Source organism: Martes martes (assembly GCF_963455335.1).
Source record: "Martes martes genome assembly, chromosome: 15".
Classification (NCBI taxonomy): Eukaryota; Metazoa; Chordata; class Mammalia; order Carnivora; family Mustelidae; genus Martes; species Martes martes.
Genome location: NC_137903.1, coordinates 62,709,958 through 62,731,620, shown reverse-complemented (window position 1 = coordinate 62,731,620; position 21,663 = coordinate 62,709,958). Strand labels below are relative to the sequence as shown.

The following is a 21,663-nucleotide window of genomic DNA, read 5'->3' as shown; positions in this document are numbered from 1 at the left end:
TTGTAATCCCCTGTTGTCACTTAGGAGCCCTACTGATGTGGTGGTTTTGCCTGGGTGGGAAGAAGCATTCTATGGCTACGATTAGGTCTTGGTCTTTTAGGGGGCCCGTGGCCCCTGGGCTGTGACACTTACAAGGTCTTTCTCTTGCTAAGGTAGGAAGGCTAGCGAGGGGCTGGAGTTGAGCATTTCCCTTCCCTCATGTTGGTTAGGTTTTGTACATCCTCAGTCAGTTTGGCTCTTTCGAAACAGTTTCTCTTGAAGGCAAGTCTTTTTATGAAGATGAGAATGTTCTGGGCATATTTAAAAATGGCTCCTTTTCCCTTTCCTCTGTGAGAAGCAGGAGGGGATTTTTCTCAGATCCTTGTGGATGGGAATCTAGTAGATCTTCTGGAGGTAAACTTACAAAAGTGTGGCACCTGCCACACTGGGCTCCCCTGGAGTGGTCATGGCCAAGCTTGTCTACACTGAGCCTCCAGCAAGGTGTCAGTGAGAGCTCAAGTTTTCTTACCCCAGATGAGTTCCTGTAGAGGCTCCTGCTTCTGCGATTCTGCTCAGGTCAGCTGGTGATTTCTTGTAACCACTGGTCTGCCTCTCCAGTTTTGAGGACAGACACTGGTTTGCCCTGAGACAGCATTCCCTGATGGGTCTAAGAACGACGGTTCATTTTCAGCTTTTTCTTGTTATGAGAATGGAAGTACAGCTTTCGAGGTCTTTGTATGCTGGACTGAAAGTCTTGATTCTTTTTTCAAAACTACTGTTGTTTTTTTCTTACTATATATGTACATACCCATTAATGTCTAATTTTAATACTACCAGGGGAATTGTCCGTCCATCCTTCCATCCAAGTACATGCCTATCTATTACTTACTCCTCCACAACAACCAAATAACTGACATTTGGGCCCAAGATGGTAAGACAGTATGAAATAAATGGTAACAGTATGAAATAAATGGTTACAGTATTACCTTCTTAAAAAATCTTTGCAAGCTTGATGGTAGAAAATATAAGCATTTTTCATTATATTTTTATTTCTTTGACTTCTCACTGATTTACAAGTTCTATATTTGTTAGAAGATTACTGTTTTGCTATATATAACATGGTATCATTTACCTTGTTTTCCTATTTCATTTGGTGGTGTGTGTCACTTTTGAACCGAAACATCAAAGAAATTAAACTGAAGGTTTTGTGTGATAATTAAAAGTCTGAAAGAACTAAAGTTGAACCATGAATATAACATTAGTGAAAGCTATAAACTGAGTATCAGAATTATGGATGCGATGATGAAGTTAACCACGTGGAAGGTAATTTAACACTGGTCTATAATGAAGTCCCCTTCTCCCACGTAATGAGATATTATATGGTAATGAAGATAAACGACAACTACACACAATAATATGAAAAAAATCTCATACAAAGATGTCGAATGCAGAAGAGTGCAACTGACGTTTCCATTTATATAAAGATTACAAGGAGGCAAGCTGGCGGAGGGAGTAGACTGGAATGGTCACGAGGAGGGCTCTGGGGTGCTGGTAATGTTCTGTCTTTGCTTTGCTTTGTTTTGTTTTGAATCTGGATGCTTGTTACATGGCTGGGTTCCATTTGTGAAAATTCACTGAGTACTTATGCTTTATGCAATTTTCTCTATGTATTTTATACTTTACTAGAAGTTTAAAAGATACCTGTCCCTTTACCTTGCACCGGGTTTCCCTACCTCTTCCCCAACAAAGTATGTCAAGTTGGTGTCTCCCACAGGATGTCTGCAGGAGTATTTGTGACTGTGGTCTTCTGCTTCATAGTTTGTAGCACAAATACCGTTCCTTGATTGCACTGTCTCCAAGGATAACTTTGGAGCTCCCACTGGGCAACTGTGAATTTCCAAGGTTAGTGGAAGGGTGACACGTTATATGTGCCCAATTCTACCTCACAATGGACACATCTGAATATGCCCACACTTAAAATGACCTGTGTTTCCTACATTACAGCTCTTTCAATTGACTCTATAATTCAGTGTTAATTAACTTGGTAGGGGGAATCCTTTCACAATGTATACATAAATCAAATCACCATGTTTACACTTTAAATATCTTATACTCTTATTTGTCAGTTATACCTCAATAAAACTGAAGAAATGTAAAAAAACAAATAAAACAAGACAAAAACAAAATCAGTTTAAAGGCCATAAGCTGGCTCCACAGAAGGGCTGTGGGGGACAAGTATGGCTGTCTTTCATCCCTTAGACCCAGAACATCAGCACTGTTTCATTTTGAAGAACCATCCACTGGATTTCCTTGTTTCCTCTAGGATGATTTTATTTCAAAAACCTTATTGTTCCTTTCTATTTATTGGATCTCAGTCAGAATCACTCAGACCTAACCAAATATGGAGCTTCTTATGCAGATCAACCACCTCCCTCCCGCCCAGACACCCTTGAATTGCATGTTTTAATAAATTTTTACACACACACACACACACACACACACACACAGACTGCTTCATACTGACTTATTTGAAGAAAAAAAAATGTATAGAGAGTTCAAGCACTCTTCCTGAATTATGGGACTATATGTAAGGAAGAAGAAAGATTAAGAAATCTTTCAAATTGATAACGAATCCTCTTTGACCCTGTCGCTTTCCACTGACAAACCACTCCTGCATCTGGGCCACAATTACCCTTAACTTAATGAGTTTCAAAATTCATATGAGAACCGCTATCTGTAGTTTCAATGCAATCCCTATCAATATCCCAAAGATGTTTTTTAGAGAAATAGAAAAAACAATCCTAAAAAACACATGGAACCACAAAAGACCCCACGTAGCCAAAGCAATCTTGAAAAATAAGAACAAAGCTAGAGGCACTACACGTCCCAATTTCAAACAATATTACAAGGCTACAGTAATCAAGAGAGTACGGTGTGGACGTAAAACAAACTGAGGGTTGTTGGGGGTGGGTGGGTGAAAAGGATAATTGGGTGATGGGAGTGCACTTGAAGTAATGAGCACTGGGTGTTGTATTCAACTGATGAATCCCTAAATCCTACCTGTAAAACTAATAATACAGCATATGTTAATAAAAGCAACAACCACAACAAAAACCAGACATACAGATCAATGGAACAAAATCAAGAGCGAGAAATAAACCCCATTCAGGTAGAATCAACTAATATTTGACAAGGGAGCCAAGAATACTCAAAGGAGAAAAGATAATCCCCTCCATAAATGATGCGGGGAAGATTAGATATTCACATGCAAAAGAATGAAACTCGGCCTGTATTGTACACCACTCACAAAAATTAACTTGAAATGGATTAAAGCCTTAAATGTCAGACCTGAAATCCTAAAACTCCTAGAAGCAAACGTAGGGAAAAACTCCTCCCATGGGTCTTCCAGAGATTTTTTGGGCTATGACACCTAAAACACAAGCAATAAAAAAATCAACAAGTGGGATTTCATTAAACGAAAACGCTTCTACACAGCAAAAGAAACACTCAACAGGTGAAAAGACAATCTGTGGAATGGGAGAAAATATTTGCAGACCATATACTGGATATGAGTTAAAATCCAAAATATATAAGGAACTCATACAATTCAGTAACAAAGCAACAAAAACTCAATTTAAAAAAGGAAGATCTGAATAGACGTTTTCTCAAAGAAGATATCCAATGGCTAACAGGTACATGACAAGACGCTCAACAGCACTAATCGTCTGGGAAATGTAAATTAAAATCACAATGACGTATCACCTCACATCTATTAGAATGTTTATTATCAAAAAAACAAGAGAAACAGTACTGGAGAGGATGTAGAGAAAAACTATCCCTTGTACACTGTTGGTGGGAATGTAAACTAGTACAGACACTACGGGAAATAGTATGGAGGCTCCCCATGAAATTAAAATAGAACTACCATAGGACTCAGCAACTTCATTTCTGGGTGTATATCTAATGGAAAATAAATCACTATTCTGAAGAGATATCTCTATCCCCGTGTTCATTGTAGCATTATTTATAATAGGAAGATATGGAAATAACCTAAGTGTTGATCAACAGATGAATGAATAAAGAAAATGTGGCATGGGGCACCTGGGCGGCTCAGTGGGTTAAGCATCTGTCTCTGGCTCAGGTCATGATCCCGGAGTTCCAGGATTGAGCCCTGCATGGGGCTCCCTACTCAGCAGGGAGTCTGCCTCTCTCTCTCCCTCTACTCCTCTTCTGCTTGTGCTCATTTCTCTCTCACTCACTCTCTCTCAAATAAATAAATAAAATCTTTTTAAAAATGTGGCATATATTAAACATACACTGAAATATTATTTAGCCATAAAAAAGAAGGAAATCCTGACCTTTGTGACAACACGGATGAAACTTGAGGGCATTATGCAAAGTCAAACAAATCAGATGGAGAAAGACTATATGATTTTGCTTACAGGTGAAACCTAAAAAAAACAGACTCATTGATACAGAGAACAGGTAAGTGGTTGCCAGAGGCATGGAGTGCATGTATATGAAGGAAATGGGTAAAGGTAGTCAAAAGGTCTGAGGTTTCAGGGGTAGAATTTAGTGATTCATCATTTGCATAAAACACCCACTGGTCATAACATCAACTGTCCTCCTTAATGCCCTTCATCCAATTACCCCACTTCTCCACTGACCTCCCCTCCAGCAATGCTCACTTAGTCCCCTATATTTAAGAGTCCCTTATGGCTTGTCTGTCTGTTTTCACCTAATTTTATTTTTCCTTTTCTTCCCCTATATTCATCTGTTTTGTTCCTTAAATTCCATGCATGAATGAAACAATATGATATGTCTTTATCTGACTTATTTCACTTAAAATAATACCCTCTAGTTCTAGCCGTGTTGTTGAAAATGGCAAGATTTCATTCTTTTTGATGGCTGAGTAATATTCCTGTGTGTGTGTGTGTGTGTGTGTGTGTGTGTGTGTGTACACATCTTATTTATCCATTCATCTACTGATGGACATCTGGGTTCTTTCTTTGGCTATTGTGGACACTGCTGCTATAAATATTGGGGTGCACATGCCCTTTTGGATCATTATGTTTGTATCCTTTGACTAAATACCCCATAGTGCAGTCATTGGGTTATAGGGTAGCTCTATTTTTAACTTTTTGAGAAAACTCCATACTGTTTTCTAGAGTGGCTGCACCAGTTTGCATTCCAACTAACAGTATGAGGGTTCCCCTTTCTCAGCATCCTCATGCCAACATTTATTGTTTTCTGAGTTGTTAATTTTAGCCGTTCTGACTGGTGTGAGGTGGTATCTCATGTGTTTTTTATTTGTATTTCACTGATGTTGAGCACTTTTTCTTGTGTCTGTTAGCCATTTGGATGTCTTCTTTGCAGAAATGTCTGTTTATGTCTTCTGTCCATTTCTTGACTGGATTTTTTGGGTTTTGGGGGTGTTGAGTTTGATAAGTTCTTTATAGATTTTGGATACTTGCCCTTTATCTGATATGTCATTTGCAAATATCTCCTCTCATTCCATAGGTTGCTTTTTGGTTTTATTGATTGTTTTCTTTGCAGTGCAGAAGCTTTTTATCTTGATGAAGTGCCAATACTTCATCTTTTCTTTTGTTTCCCTTGCCTTTGGAGTCTAGCAAAAAGTTGCTGTAGCCGAGGACAAAGAGGTTGCTACCTGTGTTCTCCTTTAGGATTTTGTTGGATTCCTGTCTCACATTTAGATCTTTCATCCATTTTGAGTTTCTTTGTGTGTGGTATAAGAAAGTGATCCAGTTTCATTCTTCTGCATGTGGCTAATTTTCTAATTTTCCCAACACAATTGTTTTTAAGATTTTGTATATTTATTTGCCAGAGAGGGAGAGAGCGCACGTGTGGGAGCGCACAAGCAGGGGGAGCAGCTGGCAGAGGGAGAAGCTCCTCATCAAGGAGCCTGATGCAGGACTCGATTACAGGATCCTGGGATCATGACCTGAGCCGAAGGCAGACGTTTAACCGACTGAGCTACCCAGGGGCCCCCAACACAATTTGTTGAAGAGTCTGTCTTTCTTCCATTGGATATTCCTTCCCGCTTTGTCAAGAATTAGTTGACCATAGAGTTGGGGGTCCATTTCTCTGTTCTGCCACATTGACCCATGTGTATGTTTTTGTGCCAGTACCATACTGCTTTTTAAAATTTGCATATCGTTGATTTTTGCTGTAATATTTATTATTTCTCTTCTTCTGCTGGATTCAGGCTTTATTTTCTGTTCTTTTTCCAGCTCCTTTAGGTATAATGTTAATTGTATATTTGAGAATTTTTTTGTTTCTTGAGGAAGGCATGTATTGTTGTATACTTCCCTCTTAGGACTGCCTTTGTTGCATCCCAAAGGTTTTGAACTATCCTGTTTTCATTTTCAGTTGTTCCCATGTATTTTTTTTTTTTTATTCTTCTTTAATTTCCTGGCTGACCCATTCATTCTTCAGTAGAATGTTCTTTCACCTTCTTTCACATTTTTTTTTCTTGTGATTGACTTCAAGTTTCATAGCACTGGTGTCTGAAAATATGCATGGTGTGATTTCAGTCTTTTTGTATCAGTTGAGACCTGATTTGTGACCCAGCATGTGATCTATTCTGGAGAATGTTCCATGTGCACTTGAAAAGAATGTGTACATTCTGCTGCTTTAGGATGAAATGCTCTGAAGATATCTGTAAAGTCCATCTGGTCCAGTGTGTCATTCGGAGTCCTTGTTTCCTTGTTGATCTGGTTAGATGATCTGTCTATGGCTGCAAGTGGCTTGTTAAAGTCCCTTATTATTATTCTATTATTAACAATGAATTTATTTTGTTATTAATTGGATTTATATATTTAGCTGCTCCCAAGGTAGGGGTATAAATATTTACAACTGTTAGATTTTCTTGTTGGATGGATCTTTTTATTATGATACAGTGTCCTTCATCTCTTATTACAGTCTTTGGTTTAAAATCTAGTTTTCTGATATAAGGATGGCTACTCCAGCTTTCTTCTGATGTCCGTTAGCATGATAATTTGTTCTCCACCCCTTCACTTTCAATCTGGAGGTGACTTTGAGTCTAAAATGAGTCTCTTGCAAGCAGCATATCAATGGGCCTTTTTTTTTTTTTTTAATTCATTCTGATGCCCTATCTCTTTTGACTGGAGCATTTAGTCCATTTACATTTGAAGTATTTTTTGAAAGATATGAATTTAGTTCTATCATAAAATCTGTAAAACCACTGTTTCTGTAGACTGTCTCTGTTCCTTTCTGGTCTTTGTTACTTTTGGTCTGTCTCTCCACTCAAGAATGTAGGTTTCAGCTTGTAGGTTAAGGATGTCTTGTCCCAAGCTGCTCTCAGGATTTTCTCTTTATCTTTGAAATTTTCAATAGTGAAATTTTCACTATTCTATGTCAAGGTGTTGACCTATTTTTATTGATTTTGAGGGGGTTCTCTGTGCCTCCTGGACTTCAATGCCTGTTTCCTTACCCTGGCTAGGGAGGTTTTCAGCTATAATTTGTTTAAATAAACCTTCTGTCCCTCTCTCCCTGTCTTCATCTTCTAGGACTCCTATTATCCAGATATTATTTTGCTTTATGGAATTGCTTGGTTCTCTACGTCTTCCTTCATGATCTAGTAGTTTTCTTTCTTTTCAGCTTCCTTATTCTCCATCGTTTTATCTTCTATATTACTGACTCTCTTCTGCCACATTTTTCCTCATTTTTGTGGTCTCCACTTGGGACTACATCTTGGTAATAGCATTCTTAATTTCAGTCTGATTAGATTTTTGTTCTTTCACTGCTAGAGTAAGGGATACTCTAGTACCTTCTATGTTTTTTTCAAGCCCAGCAAGTATCTTTATAGTCTTTTAAAATTCTAGTTCAGACCTCTTATTTAATTGATCAAATCCTTGGCCATAAGTACTATCTCCTATTCTTTCTTTTGGGGTGAATTACTCCATTTTGTCATTTTGTGCAGAAAAGAAGAGAAAAAACAACAACAATGACAAAAGAAAAAAACCCAAAGCAAACAACAAAAGATAAAGAAACAATGAAAAACTAGATCCCAAAATAAGAAAGAAAAACTTCACATATATGTGTGTGTATAAATGTGTGTGTGTGCAAAATAAAATAAAATGCAATAAAAGGAAACAAAAAATATATATTTATTTATATATATATACAACTTAAGTAAAAATAAAAATTTTTAAAAAGAGTTGGAAAAGTTAAGAAAAATAACTGAAAAAAATACTAAAAAATAAAAATAGGAAGAATGGTATGTATTATTTTTCCCAAGAGCTGAAGCTTTGCAGCCCTCTATCATACCTAAACTTGGTACAGTGAGATGTTTGTGCTAGTCTTCTGGGGGAGGGGCCTATTGCGCTGTGCCTCAGGTGGACTTGCCCTATGGCAAAGGTGCCTCCTGTGGACATACAGGGCTCAGCGCAAGCGGCTCCGGATTCCACTAGGTGGCGCTGTCTTACTCCCTGAAGGCTTTCAGCTCTGATGGGAGGGATGAATATGGTTGCACCCCACTCTCCAGCCCTGGGAGCTGAAAATTTGTGCCCCTCACTGTTCAGTGAGCCCTCACAGGCAAACAATCAATCACTCTTGTCTCCCCAGTTTCCATCAGAACTCTCTGTTCACCCGGCCTGTGACCAAGCATTTTAATCTCAGGCACAACAGAGATCCAAGATTCCAAATTTTATGGACTCTTACCGAGGGGACACATGCTCTTCCTTCTGGGGAAAGGGGTGGGTCTGGCCACACTTCTGCCCTTTGCTGGCCCCTCCCAGGAAAGTGGCCGCACGACTGTGCCGTGGTTTGAAGTTTATGGCAACACAGAGCAGAAAGCTTGCACCTAGACTGTTCTCAGCTGGCTTCCCCGATCCTACGCCTGGGAACTCTGATGCCCTCATTCTTCTTGTGACCCCCAGAGATGCTCAGACTACAGTGTCACACCTGAGATTTCATCCTGCTTCCCCACCTGAGCACCTTTAAGCCAGGGACCTATGGCACTGTAGCAGATTCCTAAGAGCTCCAATTTTGCTCTCCTCTGCTTACAATACTTGCGGAAGCCTCCTTCAGCAGGTTCCCTCCCCACCGGGGTATCTTTAGCTCTATCATCCTGGATTCAGTCTCTGCACCTCCTACCTTCCAAATGGTGGTCACTTTTCTAATTGAAGACTTGCAGCATTCCTTTTCTCAGATCTCCGACTGATTTCTCAGGTATTCAGAATGATTTGATAACTAGTTGCATTCAACATCCAAGACACACCTAGGGTCCCCCTACTCCACCATCTTAAATCTTCCCCTTTGAATCACTATTTTTGCATGGATAAATACCCAGTAGTGCCATTGCTGGGTCATAGGGTAGCTCTATTTTTAACTTTTTGAGGAACCTCCATACTGTTTACCAGAGCGGCTGCACCAGCTTGCATCCCCACCAACAGTGTAAGGGGGTCCCCCTTTCTCTGCATCCTCGCCAACATCTGTCGATTCCTGAGTTGTTCATTTTAGCCATTCTGACTGGTGTGAGGAGGTATCTCCTGTGTTTTTGATTTGTATTTCCCTGATCATGAGTGATGTTGAACATTTTTTCATGTGTCTGTTAGCCATTTGTATGTCTTCTTTGGAGAAATGTCTATTATTGTCCTCTGCTTATTCCTTAACAAATGGATTTTTTATTTTTTGGGTGTTGAGTTTGATAAGTTCTTTTCTTTTTAATTAATTATTTTTATTAACATACAATGTGTTATTTGCCCCAGGGGGATAAGTTCTTTTTTTTTTAATTGTGATTTTTGTTTTCCAGTTGTTTCCACATTGGCCACCCAGAATCCAACATGGGGTAAATGAATAAGCCACATTCCCACTCTACACAGTTAAATTTCCAAAATATGGAGATACCTTTTTTGGGTCCTCTTAACCTTAAGGCTACTAACCTCTAAGAATTTCATAATTTCCTTACTTCTTATTTTTGACTTTGCCCCTTCACTATCTACCTCAACTATAATTCAACCACACTTCCTTTTTTTTTTTTTAAAGTATGGTTTCTAGAATTGAGCATAAAACTCTACCATTGAGTTCCTTAGCATTATGACAAGCATGATTTTTACTTCAATTAAACTAGCCTCTAAAATTCTATTAATACAGACTATGAAAGCACTAGCCCTTGAGGGGGCTTCATAAAAATACTGAAACATTAAACACACAGATTAACACAAATTCCAAATTATCCTTGATATTTACTACAATTTGGTGCATTTCTCCCACTGTCTTCTTGAGTAGTTAGTTTTTGATAATTCTATCTGGAATCCCTGGCAACTGAAGAGTCCTTCTTGGTGTTAATGACTTCGTTTATTCATTTATTTTCCTGGAATAAACACTGGCATGAGAGAAGCTAGATTTACTTCCTAATGGTATTAAGTGCTATAGACTGATTACACTGTGTTAAGTGACCCAACAGCTTTTTAAAAAGTAAACTCATACTATGTATATCTTCTATATCTTCAAGTGGATATATACAAGGCAATATACAATATACAAGGTAATATACTATAATATTTTAAATTAATTTTTAAAGGTATACCTTTAAAGACTCCCTACCACATTTCTAGCTGATGGCTTCTAACGTACTTTTGGTTAAATAAATGCCAGAGTAAAACCAGATGAAATTAAAGCAAACCAAACCACACAATGTAGCAGATCACCTTGAATTAATAAAAGCGTCATGAGGATTAACTGTTCCCTGTTATGTTTTTTTTTTTTACCGAAATGTTATTAGTAGAATTGTGTGAGGAGAAGTAAAATGAAAAGAGTCAACAAATTTGACTATTAAAATAACTCCATGTCTGGTTTTTGAAAACAATGATGCTTTATATATTGATGAAGTCAAACCAATCTAGGAAAAAATAATTTTATAACTTAAAAGCCTTTCAATTAAATTGTGTTACTAATCCGTGAAATCTGAATAGAGGTTTTTGTTTTTGTTTTATTTCTAACAGGAATATCGTTCTCCAAATTTTAAGACTTAGAGCGGTTAGTTCATATTTTTATAATTTGTCTTTTCAAAACCAAAATAAAAATAAGAGTTCTTTGTGATCTCTTCCATGTACTAATAATTTATATCAACTAGATTTATTTATACCTTTATAAAAATTTTAGATTATTCTTGAAACCGTATTTAGATTACAAAGATGATCCGATCTGAATATAGGAGATAGTACTTATTGTGGCCAAAACTACTGGGACGGGTCCCACACCCGACCACACTGTTCTCCCTATGTCAGTGGGGCTCCCCTGGATCACAGCTGTGTGGCCTACAGTGTTTAAAAGACAGCTTGAACCCTGGGCTCTTGGAAACAGCAAAATGAATGAAAAAAGTATATTCAAAATCCATGAGTAAAATGTACGAGTAAAATAAACCTATAACAAGACACCTATAAACACAGCTATATCACATGTGCACTACTAGGAACTCTTTATCCCTTCTGTTTGCAGAATGGAGTGAGGGCATCACTCCTGCTGCGGCTGCTTTCTTGAACTGGAGCCTGGAGCCACCTTCCTTCCCTATGGCTCCCTTCCTTTGGGACTCAGACTATGAGTAGGAGATAGTTGGCTCAGGCTTGGTTCCACTACTACTAGCTGGGTGGGCATGGGCAAGTCACGCAAACCCAATGACCCTCCGTATTTTCCCCCAGGAAACAAATGAGCAGTCCTATCTGTGTTAAAGTGTTTGTGACCATGTTCGTAAAATGCTTCCACTGGAGGTGAGTCTTAGGATCAAGAACTATGTTCTAATCAACACTGCATGGAGTAAAATGTCCAGCAAGTACCGATAGAGAATAAATGGCATTTTCGTATGAGGTTGCACAGGCATGCTGTGTTTTAGGAGGTTCAAATATGGCTTTTGATGGAAAGAGTAGTTAGTCATTGCGCAGGCAGATGACTATAGGAATGATACATTAAAAAGTTGGGGACAAAGGGTTATCCCTCAGAGAGTTCAAAAAGTTTCAGAGTGGACAGAGAAGAGACCCTTTGAAGAGGAGAGTCCACACAACCAGATCATCCCCGTAAGCCACGTGGTAAACACCAAGGAAGGCCATGTTGTGGTAATTCTCCCATTGCCGAGAACTCGGACCCAGATTCCAAGTTCCTCAAGAACAGCCTAAGTAAAATGGAAAGTGTAGGGGAGACCAAGAGTTCAGAAGTAAAAGACTGAGACCAAGAGAGATTCCCACAGATTAGTTTTCTCAACATTTGCACCTGCTATCATCAGGGCCTAGAAGTTGAATAAAGGGCGACGGAGGCCTTGGCTTCAGGGTGGTTTCTCCCTCAGGGTGCTCCTTAGGAGGAATTTCTGATTAGGAGCCTAGTGAATGTTGAAGGAGGGGACCCCTCTGGAGAGCACTCGTATGGGCTCCTTGCTGCAGGGAGACACAGGGGACAGGAAAGAGCAACAACAACTGTGAACAGGTTCTGCCTCCAACAGGGGCACAGAGCGGGTCTGAGACCAGCTGAGTGACTCGTAGGGAATGGAGCAGAGGAGAAGGTCGAGGTGGGGTCCGTTTACATGCTCTGTGAGCGGGCGCGTGTGCCACGGAATGAATGCGGGCAGTGCAGGGAAGTCAGGGCGCGAGTTCTCTGAGGTTGCCCCAAGGACGAAGGCCATCAAAGCTGAACAAGGCTGGAGATGGGCCACCAGATGTCCAGGGCCATCAAGTGGATAAACACAGGAACATAATGTATCAACGGATTTCTAGAGATTGCTTAAAATACACAAACAAGGAAAAATCCTGCTTTGTATTCTTGCAACAATTATCCACACGACCTCATAATCCTTCTTCACCATAAGCAACAAAACTTGAGCGGAATATTGAGCAGGGAAGCCAGTCAATTCTAAGTCTAATCTTTGGGGAATTCAAAGAGAGAAAATTTCAACATAGAATTTAACAACAGCATTGCTATCTGAAATTGAAACACACACATAGATAGCCAGAAATCTTTGGAAAGCAGACCTATTTTGGTCTGATCCTGAAGGTAGCTGAGAATATTCTCATTGGTCTTGATTTGCCTCATGCTGTGACCCTGATATTTATTCTATATTTATGTAAATATTATTTTCTAATGTCCTGTCTGTATTTGAAGAAATATATAGAAGACAAACACATAATATCAAAATAGAAATATGTGAGATTAGACATGTTTTCTTATGATGCGCATCAACAGTGTGGAATTCCTTGCACAAAGTTTTCCGGGATTAATCAAGGACATTCATTATTTGTTACTCAAAGTCGCATGGTTTGTGTATGACTTCTCTGCTGCAGTCTTGTTTCTTTCAAGGGTATAAAAGTATCAGGTACCTCAAAGGCCAAGAATGATGCTGTGGTGGGGAAAAGCATAGCTTTATAAATTAAACATTACACTACTGAATTCTGGTTATGTGACATGAAAATGGCAGTCTTTTCTTAACGAAATCACCAAGATCTGGGGCAGAGTGATGGGGCTACTCTCACTTTTTCAGGCATCCTTCAGTTTCCAAAGGCTCAGATTATGAACTGGAGAGAACATCAGCACGTTTGCTTACCACAGGTCTGTGGACGTCCCAGAACGCTCGCTCCTGGCTATCAAGGATCTTCCTTTCAATCTTGTCTCGCTTCTTGTCCACTCTGTCAACATCGTAACACCGAATAATAAGTCAGGTTAACTGTAGCACCTCTCTGGACAAAAGGCCACAACTTGAACAAATTTTCCGAAAGACTCACAAGGACTCACTTTGCTTGTGCTTCTGCTTGCATAAAAATGAACTCCCACTTTCGAGCAAAGGCTCGCTGAAGCCTGGCCAGGCTCTCCTGAAAAATATACCACAGGTTAAGACGTTCTGGTGCTTGTCTTCGCTACTCACTTCTCATTTATCAACTGCATAAATTTATCAAGAAAACAACCATAGAATTTCTGAAGTAGTAAGTGTACTCTGGTTCTGAATGGTAAGTCATGGTCATGGAATGTAGCTCATCTTCATACTAATGGTTCAAAGGAAAGACGGAAACCTATCACAAATACTAATTTTATGAATCATTGACTTTAGTGACCACAAGTAAACATCTAAAATACTAAAAATTACTTTGTATATATAAAAAAAAAAGTGCTCAAAACTCATCCATTGGGTTCTCTGGCGCAGTAGCCTACTACCACTTCTAGTCAGTTCTTCAAAGCCAGTAAATCACAACACAGTGACTGTCTGAACAAATTACATCACATTAATGTTTTCTGTTTTGCAAAAACGATTTACTTAAAGGAAATGTACTTAATTCTCTAAATTAGGAGTCTTCACTATATAGAGGACACATCTAATGTTTCATACTTGAGTTTAGAAAGACACATTTCTCCCTTCTCCTGTGAGTCTGAGCATCTAGAAGTTCACCATCTCCAATGTGAGTGATGAGACAAAGCAAGCAAGTCAGGGAGTTGAGCCATTCTGATGCCTGATCCTGGAAATCTGGTCCTTAAAATCCAGGGGTGTAAAGTCAACAGAATTGCCAGAAACAACTGTAGGCCTTATTCCTGTTCATTTTATGACTTTCTTTGCCAGAAAGTCCTTAGTACTTACAGCTTCATAGTCGGCCAATTCCAGCCTCGCCTTGTTTTGCATCGTTCTCTTGCAGAGGTAAACCGCTGAAAGGGGGAAAAAAAATCAATCATTTCTTGCCTGCTTATTAACTGAAGGCACTCACTAAAAATAAAAAAATACAGCATTATAAGTCATGACATCTTGGTCTCTGTCATGTTTTCCAGTCATAATTCTCTGTCTTTATATATATATATTCTTTCTTTATATATTTTTTAAAGATTTTATTTATTTATTTGTCAGAGAGAGTGAGCACAGGCAGACAGAGAGGCAGGCAGAGGCAGAGGGAGAAGCAGGCTCCCCGCTGAGCAAGGAGCCCGATGTGGGACTCGATCCCAGGACTCTGGGATCATGACTTGAACCGAAGGCAGCTGCTTAACCAACTGAGCCACCCAGGTGTCCCTCTTTATATTTTTTTTTGACAAAAATAAATAATGGGTAACATTTTTACTGAAAGTCAAGCATAGTGGTATTGATAAGAAAATAGATATGTTTAGAATGTTGGTAACTGTTTAGTTGTAGTGAATAAGGGAAAAAACAAAGCCTCTAAATAACACAACGAATGAGCTTAAACACCTAGATATATAAGTAACCCCACTGTGTTGAAAGGAATTGCATGAGAGGGGATCACTGGCACATCCAATGATTTCCATATTCTTGTGTCAGCTGAAGGACTCCATTAACATAAACTGAAGGCTTCTTGGCATCTCCTTTGCTACATTGCACCATCATCGATTGTTTTGTTACTAGGAGAGACAAAAGTATAACATCTTCCCTAACTATTTTATGACCACCATCTAACTATAATATGACTACCTTTTAGCTCCATTTTTCCAAGGACTCCGTATCTTTGCTGCCAGGGAAAGCCCACTTGGGCAGTAGATTTATGGGATGGGTGCCGGAGGGAGAGAGGAGACTGCCATTGAAAACTCACATTTCTTTAGTTCTTTCAGGGTTATTAGCAACTCTTATGACAAAATGAAGACATTCGGAGCCCTCCGGTATAGTCCTGATTTCCAGAACACTTTTCGCAATTTTTCCAGAATATGTGATATTTGAGTCTCATGAAATTCACGACAAGGTATCTCTTTTGGATGCTGAATGAATCTGCTAGATGAGGACAGTCAAATGTCACTTTTTTGTATGGTTAGTTCTGGGGGTGTCCTTATAATTGCCATCACTGTCCTAGGCTCTGCAACTCTCAGTTTATGAAATATCTTACACAGAAAATCTGAGATCTCTGCAAACACTGATGCTGTGTATTAAGTTTCTGTCCTGTAAAGTTTCCTTTACAAAGGCCAAGGCCAAGGAGAAAGCCAACCATGGACCGATGCTAGCATTGCTACAGACGCTAAGATTCCAGGAGTTGATCTGAGAACACGTCCTTCTACAATCGTGGGAGTTTTATTTTTCCAGTAATATTAGTAATTTTCAAAATGCGAATTCTCAAAATGAGTAAAATGTAATCTATATTGTCACAAAACCCTCTTTATAATTGTTTCAAGTTTACCGTGGGAGAGAACCCTTCCCCAGTTCCTGAATAAAAACTCAAGCAGCATCCACAGTCTTGCTTGTCAAGGTAATTCAAAGAGACCCAACTTACAGAATGTCCCTCCCATGGAACAGCCCAAAATCCGAGCCTGGTTTAAAGGCTTAAGGTCTTCTGCTTTCCCCCAGCTTCTGCGGGTGAGAGAAGCGGGACTGTCTTCTTTGTCCACCTTGTTCTTCTGTGTCCTCAGCGAGTGTTGATGACCAAAGACTTCTGACCTCCTAGAGCCGGAGCGCAGGGAGGAAGGAGAGGAGGGGGGCTGCGGCCATTCTTGCTTGACGGATACCAGTGCAGTGACCTGGTGTTGCCATTCTCTGGTCTTGGCAGAGTTTTAAATCTGATCATGTTTCTCATGTTCCTTCATGGGATGCTTCAGAGAAACTGCGTCCCACCATTGCTGGGAATCTGTCACCTGCAGCGCCCTTGTAGGGGCTGACTCTACCTCCGGCCTCTCTCTGCATTGCATTTGCCTGTCCAGGCTGTTCCCTAGGACAGGACTCTCTGTCACACACGGCTTCTATGACACACGAGAGAAACGCTCATGCACTCTTTGCCCTGAAAGGAGACCACAGAACACAGCCACTTCATTTTCATTCCTCTACCCAGAACTACGTAGCCGGTCTCTTGCCCCTTGTAATTCCAAGAACTGGAGTTCATGATTCATTGCATCCCCACGAGCAGATGACTCCTGTCAAGCACTCTCAGAAAGCCCTTGAAATCTTTGTCACGGGGCTTGAGATGAGGGGCGTCCCCACTCATTCTTCCTACTTGGGGCTGATGGGGGCAATGACTCCTGACATCCTCACAGCTACAAAATTGGTCTTGAAGCCAACATCTTAATCCTTTCACGCCCTCCATGGGAGCTGACAGAGCTAGGGTGACAGTTTGTGTGTCAGTCTAGAACAGCACTTCCACATCGGGTCTTGATCTTAACACTTCGGCTGGATTTCCATTTTAACACCCTGCTATGGAAATCACTTTCCACTCATCGGAAGAGCAGATATGTTACAGAGCGATGACAACTCATTCTGGCCATAGAGAAGTTTAATAGCACTGCGGGTGGGCAAACATAACCAGTGAAGTCTTTCTGGAAAGGATTTAGACAATGAGTAATAAAGCCTTAAAACATTCATGGCCGTTGTTCCAGTGCTTGCACTTCTGAGAATGTAACCCAAGGAAATAGCATGAAATGCAGAGATGTCGGCCTTCATGACACGGAAGAGAGAAACACAGTGGGGCAAGGGATTCATGGGTACTTGTTCAAGGAAATGTTGTATCGCCTTTAAAAATGACGCACACAGATTGTTTTACTTTGAAGTTGAAGGAGTTTAATTTTTAAAATCCTACCCCTCATTATAAAAGTTCAGATGATACAGAAAAACATAAATATTAAAGAAAAAAATCATTCTAATCTCACTTCTGTCATTATTTGGCACATAGTCTGGGTTTTCCCCTTCTATATACATCTACAAACATACACATGAGTATCTGTATTTACGTCAAAACTTTATGTGCATGTGTTTATTTAAAACAGTACTACCTATGCTATCTTATGAGCTTTATCCTTTAATGTTGCATTTGGCTAACTTCATATCAGTAAGGGTTATTCTGTGACATCCTGAAAAATTATTTCATGATAATCCATTCATTATTGATTTAAATGAGTGCTTACTGTTGGACACTTGGATTATATCCTTCGTCCTGCAATTATTTACTAGTACTTCTGCAAACACGTATGTATGGCTGTAGGTTTATTTTTCAGGTATTTGACAATTTCCCAGAGTGTCACTGCTGAATGAGGGGCTGTGCACCTTTCAAGTCCTCTGATCCGTGTAACCAAATTCCGTAGAGTTTAAGCATGAGTGCATCTTGCTTAAACTCTGGAGGGTACATTTTCAGCAAAGCAATCAGGGTTATTCTGTTAAGACTTAAATCAGATTTCATTGTATTCAAACTTCCCATTTTTCAACTACTTCCTATCTCCCCTCACTTCCGGTAAAGGCCAAAGGCCTTGTTTGCCCATTTCATTATCCTTGGACCTTGCTTCCAAATTGCTCTCCAACGGTGGCCACGCCCCCTTCAGACCCACGCTCTCAGCCACACCTCCCGTCCCAACAGCCCCCCCCCGCCCCCTTCCCACTATCCTCCTCTACCCAGCCTTCTACCTCCTACCATACCACTTCCGTGCCCGTTTATGTAGGCAGCTGATGAGCTCATTTTCGCCCCCTGCCACCTCATGGAAAGCCAGCTCCATGAGGCCGGACATTTTTGCTTGTGTCGTTTAGCCCGTGTGTCCCCTTGCCTAGAACATACTTGGACACAGAAGATGCTGAGGACGTATTTTTTTTTTTTTTTAAGATTTTATCTATTTATTTGACAGACAGAGATCACAAGTAGGCAGAGAGGCAGACAGAGAGAGCGAGGAGGAAGCAGGCTCCCCGCTGAGCAGAGAGCCCGATGCGGGGCTCGATCCCAGGACCTGGAGATCATGACCTGAGCCGAAGGCAGAGGCTTTAACCCCCTGAGCCACCCAGGCGCCCCATGTATTTGTTGAATAAAAACCAGACTAAATGTTTCCTGATGATTTGAGAGTCTTTTTTCTTCTGCAAATTAGGTATTCCTCTTTGAGGATTTGTCTTTTTCTTATTACACAGAAAGCCTATTTATACATTAGAGATAGACACTAATATCAGATATAAGTACATGCAGGAAATACACTTTCCCATGTTTTTGAGAAGTTTAATAAACGATATAGGCACTATTGAGTACACTTCAGCAAACACTGATTTAGTTTTAAATTATATGTTATTTAAATTATACATTTATATATACATATAGCATTCACAGTACATTTTCTGCAACCTGCTTTTCTTGCTCAACATGACATTACTGAGATCCACCCAGGCATTTTTCTATAGCTTAATTGTTAAGATTATTCTATCACAGCTCAGATTTTCAAAAAAACCGAGCTATTACCCATGTGGCCACACTTCTTATTTCTGGGTTCCTTCGGCATTGCTCACCCATTTTGGACGGAGGCCACTACACCGGTGAAGCTGACCTGGAGAATCCTGGCTCTGCTGTTGTAACTGTCGGCCGCCGGCATAACGGTCCGGCAAGGACACTGCACTGCTTCCCCGGTTCCTCCCCTTTACTCTTAGGCTTGTTCCCGGAATGTCTGAGAGCCTGAGCTGCTTTATGAAATCTCGGTCAGAGACAAAACATCAGACAAGGCATAGGACTCTCTCTAAGTGCTGTGTTCAAGCCTGAGAAACCTTAATCCAAGATGGGGCAAGCCTTCCTCTGCCTTCCTAAGACTTACTCCTATCTCTAGCCCACATGGATCAATGAATCATTCATGGGTTTGGTCAGGACTTCATCCAATTCTGCAAAGCTGCCCTAATTTCTTGAGAGGAAAAATTGTAAGTCTGCTATCACCAACTTCCTTTCATTTGGCTAAATTCTATTGATTCCAGAATACATCTTTTAAGTAAGTGGTATGTGGTACCACGCTCCAATTTCTACACTGCCCTAATAATTCTTTCTATTCTAGTTTTGCTTTCTTTTCTTCTTAATCCATGCAGGGGCATGGGAGCAATTTTGGAAATTTTCCAGGAAGTATGGTGTGCAAGTCAGTTCTTGCCTCTTACATCCATCCCAAGATGCAGAATATGTTTTGTGATTCTATCTATGCTGAAGGAACATACCCTTAAGACCTCAATGATTTTTGGATTTTTAATAACAAAAAACTTAAAAACATTATCCTTAATTTCACTCTAAAGGAACAGGATCTTCTTTCCTTTCTTATCTTCTTCAAGAACAGAATTTCCAAACTAATTCTTTGAAGGTATTTTAAATTTAATGTTAATACAGTCCTATAGAATCTAATACTCATTTAATGACTCAACCACTAGAAATGCATTTGTAGGAATGGAAGTTAAGGAATAACAATACTTTAAGGAATTTTATTTTTTTTAATTTATAACTCAGCAGCAACTCCAACATTAACTGAAAGAGAAATTAAATCTTAACAGAAAATTAACTAGAGAACATATGATAAAAATAATTTTAAAATTACTCAATTTTCTGATGTTTTTTAGATTTTGTTTATTTGAGACAGAGTGTGTGCATGAAAGCACAAATCAGGGAAGTAGGGGGGGGGCAGAGGGAGAAGCAGACTCCCCACTGAGCAGGGAAGCTGACAAGAGGCTCCCTTCCAGGACCCTGGGAATCACGACCTGAGCTGAAGGCAGACGCTTAACGGACTGAACCACGCAGGCGCCCCAAATTTTCTGATATATGTTAACAAAGATCATGTTACTATAAGTAGTAGAAGGAACTCCCTATTGTATAAGATCAAATACCTTGACTAAAGAAGATTAATCAAGATAAGAGAGATCTACTATGCTAACTGAATGCCTGGACCATGAAAATCTTCAAATACCTGCCTTGAAGGTCTAGTCTCGAGAAGAACTCCTTTGGGATACCAGTGGAATAACAGGCAACCAACTAGGAGTATGAAAACAATTACAGCTGTGGACTTCTATCTCCTAAAGGAAAAGGAAGTGTCCCATGCAGACTGCTGCACATGAATGTGCTTACACATATTACCTCATCCAGAGCCTTAAATCAACTATCCCAGAAAAAAAAGGTATTATCGTCTTTACTGAATTGGCAGTAACAGTGAAATCCTGAGAGCCTAAATCCTCTTCCAGAGCCATACAAAAAATAACTAGGCAAATCGGAGGGTTCTTGCGTTTGTGATCACACAGCAGAGACTCATCCCACGTTAAGATATAAAGGCAGTAGCGATGGGAGCCCCACATTAGCTCTCAGAGAGTGCTGAGAAGGGCGGAAGTCCTTTGCATCTGTTTCATACTTGCATCCATTTTTCTTAATTTCTGAGAATGTTGCCTCTAAATGCAAGAACCATTACTGCTGCTGTGAACCTTATTTGAATCCTGTTCTCTATGCATTCAACCACAAATTATATCACAGATTGTATGCTCCAACCACTTAAGTTGAGAGACAAATGAAACAGAGCTGTTTAATTTATCTTTCTTTGTAAATATATCAATGGCTCCTAAAAGGTTTGATTGCTTTTCTAAGGCTCATGAGTTTTTGGCGATTTGTAATTCCTTACATCGCTGTAGATATTTAATTCTCCCCAAATTTACTTTCTTTCTCTCTCTTAAAAATTAGAGCTGATCATCATTATTTGCTGATCCCGTATCTGCAAATTTGCCTACTTGCTAAAATTTATTTGTAGCTCCCCAATCAACACTGGTGGTGTTTTTATGATCATCCACAGCCATTCAGAGTGGTAAAGCTACATAGAGTTGCCCGATACACACTTTCTCAGTTGAGGTGGACCGAGGCAATGTGCTACCTTCCTGTTCCAGCTAATCCTGTAAACGTGTTGTCTTTTTGATGGTCTATTCAGTGCCACATTTTTTTCTTCCATTTTTGTGTTTTTTCTTGGTGTTTCTGCTGTCTAAAATGAGCACCAGGAATACTGCCACAG

At 39.8% G+C, this 21,663-nt stretch overlaps 1 protein-coding gene across 2 annotated transcripts in view; it reads right to left on the bottom strand.

Annotated features, from left to right (window-relative positions):
- The window catches only part of RGS7 (regulator of G protein signaling 7), a gene marked incomplete at its 5' end in the record, with an annotated part of 513,767 nt that overhangs the window by 77,340 nt on the left and 414,764 nt on the right, over positions 1-21,663 (bottom strand). For both annotated transcript variants that reach the window (XM_080824124.1, XM_080824125.1), the window contains 3 exons: positions 13,550-13,631; positions 13,738-13,814; positions 14,573-14,637. In XM_080824124.1, the coding sequence (XP_080680250.1) occupies positions 13,550-13,631; positions 13,738-13,814; positions 14,573-14,637 (224 nt within the window). The remainder of the gene's footprint in view (positions 1-13,549; positions 13,632-13,737; positions 13,815-14,572; positions 14,638-21,663) is intronic.